At 37.1% G+C, this 4,788-nt stretch overlaps 1 protein-coding gene across 1 annotated transcript in view; it reads left to right on the top strand.

Moving 5' to 3' along the window:
- Positions 1-6: 6 nt before the first annotated feature.
- The window catches only part of ppp1r10 (protein phosphatase 1, regulatory subunit 10), a 25,116-nt gene continuing 20,334 nt past the window's right edge, over positions 7-4,788 (top strand). Inside the window, exons 1-2 of the mRNA XM_048616729.1 lie at positions 7-2,715; positions 3,791-3,877. Coding sequence (XP_048472686.1) covers positions 2,609-2,715; positions 3,791-3,877 — 194 coding nt within the window. The 5' untranslated portion in view covers positions 7-2,608. The remainder of the gene's footprint in view (positions 2,716-3,790; positions 3,878-4,788) is intronic.

Here is a 4,788-nt window from a genome sequence, read left to right as displayed (position 1 = left end):
AATACAATGATCAGAAATTCTGTGACTTCACAAGTATTCTGTATGTTCCGATAAAGAACCCAACATAATCAAATACTTGACTTACTGCCTGAAAATTAACATTTGTATACAGTACTGCGGAGTTTCATTTGAGGCACAACAATTCTAACAGGTATTGTTTGATCTGGACCCTCAGTTAAAATTGTAAAATTTCTGACATTATGCTCAAGTTCATCCTTGGCAAATTTGGCAACATAGTTTCATAAATAAACTGCTTTTATGAGCCAAAGTGTTTTTTTTTTAGCATTTGCTTTCTGCCATGGACAAGTTTTTAACTTGGATACATGTTAATAATGCATTATTATAAACAGTTTCAAAAGTTGTGCACAGGCTTCCTCTTGAATGGGCATTATGCTGTCAAATTTTAACATTTAAATTTTAATTATCTCTTCCCCACCCCCTTTTATGTAGTCTCCCAGACCATGGACCTTTTGAGCAGGCAGCTGGAGATCTGCATTCAACTGATTCTGGTAGCTGATGCTGAATTGCAGGCGATCACTGTTTTGTCTCTTCCCATTTCCTTGCTATCTGTTCTGTACCTGTCTTTGTGGGACAGGAGAAGAGTCGGCAAGATCTGCATTGTTGTCTGCAGGAATCCAGCTCAACTGCACAACCTGAAAATGCTGCTGAGGCTGCATCATAATGAATTGGCCATACCATCTCACTGCATAACCCTCTATAGGAGTAGCTTTTCACATTTCAGTTGGGGAAATGACAAGAACTGAACACTTGTTTAAAACATGCTCCATCTACCTGGCTGTTGCACAACATTTTTGTCCTTGAGTGATTCCAGAGCATTTAACACCTTGGTGACAGTCCCTGCGTTTGAGTCTGGCCTCTCCTTGACACTACCATATTAGAAGCAAAAGCTAAATTGCATTGCATTGTAAGATCTGACTATCAATACTGCTTATTGGTTTAATGGCCTTCAGTAGGGTGATTACACATGGTATAGTCTACAGTTGTTGTGATTCACCAAGGCATTCTATATCCTTGAATAATGATTGGGGAAAAGGCGTTTATTTGTAAGGCATGCCTACTTTTTCCATCCTCCCAAAAAATACTCAAGCTTGCTTCTTTGAATCATAAAATAGCAAAACACAAGCTCTGACTGTCTAGTAGGCACTAGACTTGTGCACTACATACCCACTATTAGAATACAACCTATCAGTACCACTATAATTTAGTAGTTTCAAAATTAAATGGCTTTAAGCAAAGCACTGTGGGGCCAATTAAGTACTTTATCTGCACTGATATAAAAAAACCAATAGCATATTTTTATCAATAGTGCTCTTGTTTTATTAAAAAAAAACTTGAAATACAGTCAATGAAAGAGCACTTCACTCAACAGAACATCATTAATTGTAAGAACTCTTAAGCGACCTGCTTGAAGCTGTTAATACTGTTACATAGTGGCAACATATGAGTGCCTTCTGATGCAAAACTTACAGATCTTTGCTATTGCCATTTTTAATAATTTCAACTGCCTGTCAAAATAAAGGTTTCTGCAATTTTGTTTTGCAGAAATGTTTTGCATTTTTTTTATAGCGTATCTGCCTCCTTTTTAAACTTTATACCTTTAACCAGCGAGTTGTAATTTGAAAACTAGTTTCCCAAGTGGACTCAGTCTAAGTTTGAATGTATGTTGTTAATGCAGTTAGGACAGGATGGATTGTGACACTGCCCACACCTATATTCTGAAATTGGCTGTTCATATTGCCATTCAATAATTTGTTCCAAATATAGGTGTTAGAATTTTGAGTAGGGTGGAGTTGGGGAGAAAAGTAATAATGCTTAACTTGGCTGCTGTGCTTTTAATTTCTAATAAATGGCTGTATCTGGGCAATTTAACTGAAATATTCAAGTCCAGGAGGAAAACAAAGCTGCCTTACACAAAACAATGTATGTTGTACTCAGCTAGTAATAAACAAGCCTAACCCTACCACACTTGTCAGAAGACTGTTCCCCTTGTTTTTCTAATGCTGTTTCTGATATCACTTTGAGCTGGGAGGGATCTGATTTGTTGTATCTGCTTAGTTTAGGCCTGTTAAAGAGATTCCTAAACTAATAGGTGATACCTGAATGTTTGAATTTGAAATGTGTAAGCAATTGTGTTTAAAACAGTAGAGAAATGCTAGAAAGCTTTAATCTTACACTGGGCATCTAGAAAGAGCAGGTGACCGGAGGCAGAAAATGTGTTGTCATTTGCTGTCCTTTACAAATTGTGTTAATCATGTTAAAGTATAATTGTTGCATTTTCAGAACTGGATCAGTGATTTTTCTACCGATTGGGAGGGTAGTGTGGGATGGTAGGGAAGAACTGAATGAATAAGTCATGTCTTGTAAGGCAACCTTCAGGAATTGTAAATTTAAATGTGTGCAAGTGAGTGCAGCAAGATTACTGGACTAGGTTTGCATACATATTGATCCTAATTATAAATAAAGGCTGTAATCTAATATTACTTAATTATTTTTGGTCAGAAGGAGAATTTTAAAAAAAAAACTGACATTTTCTATTTTTTTTATTTTTTTTAAAAGGTAATTGATACAATTACACCCCTTTGATACGATGGGTTCAGGGCCTGTAGATCCAAAAGAGCTTCTGATAGGGTTGGACTGCCTACTTGGTAAAGATGGGGAAATTAAAAGTGGTGATGGTGTCATTAGAATATACAGGTAATTTTTCATTTTTTTTTCTCCATATAATTATACACCTGCAAAACACAAGCTCCATATTTTTCCCACTGTCTTCAGAGTTTGTTACAGCATGTGATTTTTTTAAGGGTTTGCTGTAATAACATATGATGTATTAAATAAATGAATACTGATACTTAACAAATAGTTTCAAATCTTAACCTATTTTCCTTTTCTGTGAGAAGCTGTAACTGCTAGATTTTTATCATCTTATTAATGGGTTTGAATATTTATGAACACGGGGTACCGTTGAAGAATTTGCCTATGGTCTTGGGAGGTTGGGCAGGGAATTGTAGTCCATTTTCTTTGGAGAATCTATTTTGACTTGTGAGCCCAGTTACCTTTTTCTGGTGTGTACACTAGAGATTGCCCACAAACTCTTTATTTGAGGCTGGTGGTGTTCACAATATGTACAATGGGTATGATCCATAAATTCTGTTTAGATAAAAACAACCAAGAACCAGGGTTGAGCTGATATTTTAACCTTTCTTAGCTTGAAACTGAGTGGGATGCACTTTAACATTTGTTATGGCTTAATAGTCCTTGTTTATGCAGCAGAGTCTGATTTTTCAATTGTCTCCTCCCTGCTAGTGGACAAAGACCTTGCTTGGCCAGGAGCACGTGGTAGTCCGTCAGTGTGCGCTAGCCATTGCACGTTTAACAATTATAGGCATCTTCCATCCCCCCATCATGCAGTCTGTTTATACCAGGAATTGTAGCTAATTCAATATTACACACTTCTATCTACAATAGAAAAGAAAACTGGGAGAGATGTAAAATTAACATTCCATTCAATCCTGCCAGTTTCCCAACAAATAGATTAGAATAAAAGGACCTCCTCTACCAACCATCTTGATTCTTTAGTAGTCTAGTTGCTCTTTTGAATTTGAGATTCCATTTCACAACTAACGATATCCATTCTGTTTGAGTTATTTTCAATCTATCAAACACACTATTTCTTCCTTTTGCATAATGCCTGTTCAGAATATTTATGTTCTGTGCCTTCTGCTTAAAACGCCATGGCTTGTTAATTATCTTTCCTACTTTTGACCTTCAGGTTAATGAAAGATGCAAAAAAGTTAGTGAGCAGATGCATGTACTTGAACATTTTGCTGCAGACCAGATCGGAGGATATCTTGAACCAGTAAGGATGCTACTTTCTAACTTAGTATCAATGTCATTGGTCTTTTGGCTGTTCTCTCCATCAATATTGCAGCATGTTATTTATAAATGGATATTATTCAACCTGTCATCCAACCTTTTTATTGACCCTACACGTTAACCGTTTTGTTTCTAATAGTTGGCAATTAGTAACAAATGCAGAAATTCACACGATTGTTCCTTTATTTCAACCATACTATTCAGCTTATTGTAGGCATCACCCTCCAGTTTGCATCCAAAGTTCTGTTTCTGTGTATTCACAGTTGGTTCACTCAGCTTTGTGCTTCTGAAATCCTAAGGACTGCACTAAGCTTTGAAGAGTTGGGAGGTTGGTATCATATGAAAATTCATTCTAGGGCAAGTTATCTCAATATGTTGAGATGGCCTGTTCAGAAATGGCCAACTCTGCAGGTTTCAGCTTGCTTCGTTTCTGGCACACTTTCCTGTAGCTCAGCAGGTTGTTGAACTCAACCACTTGATTGTGAAGTCTGGGTTAACACCCTAATGTGACTGAGCACATCTACTGCATGATTGGAAAACCTCTTTTGAGTTAGACATTAACTCACCTTTGTCCAGTTTAAATTAGAAATGACTGGTTGACGAAGGATGGTACCAAATAGAATGAAAGGCCTTTGTCATCATTCTTCAGAGTTACCACTTAAAATACTAACTATTACTTACTCTCTTCTCTTTCTACCCCCCCGCCCCCAAAACAATGTTCACTGATTTACTTCTGTTGTAAATATTTTCCATTTTTAGTGCTGTACCTCTGAATAGCAAGGTATGCAATGTAGATAACAAGGTGTGAAGCTGGATGAACACAGCAGGCCAAGCAGCATCAGAGGAGCAGGAAGGCTGACGTTTCGGGCCTAGACTCTTCTTCAGAAAATGAAG

Source organism: Rhincodon typus, chromosome 35 (genome assembly GCF_021869965.1).
Source record: "Rhincodon typus isolate 14 chromosome 35, sRhiTyp1.1, whole genome shotgun sequence".
Taxonomy (NCBI): Eukaryota; Metazoa; Chordata; class Chondrichthyes; order Orectolobiformes; family Rhincodontidae; genus Rhincodon; species Rhincodon typus.
The sequence above is the reverse complement of the archived record's forward strand: the minus strand, read 5'-3'. Positions and strand labels throughout refer to the sequence as shown.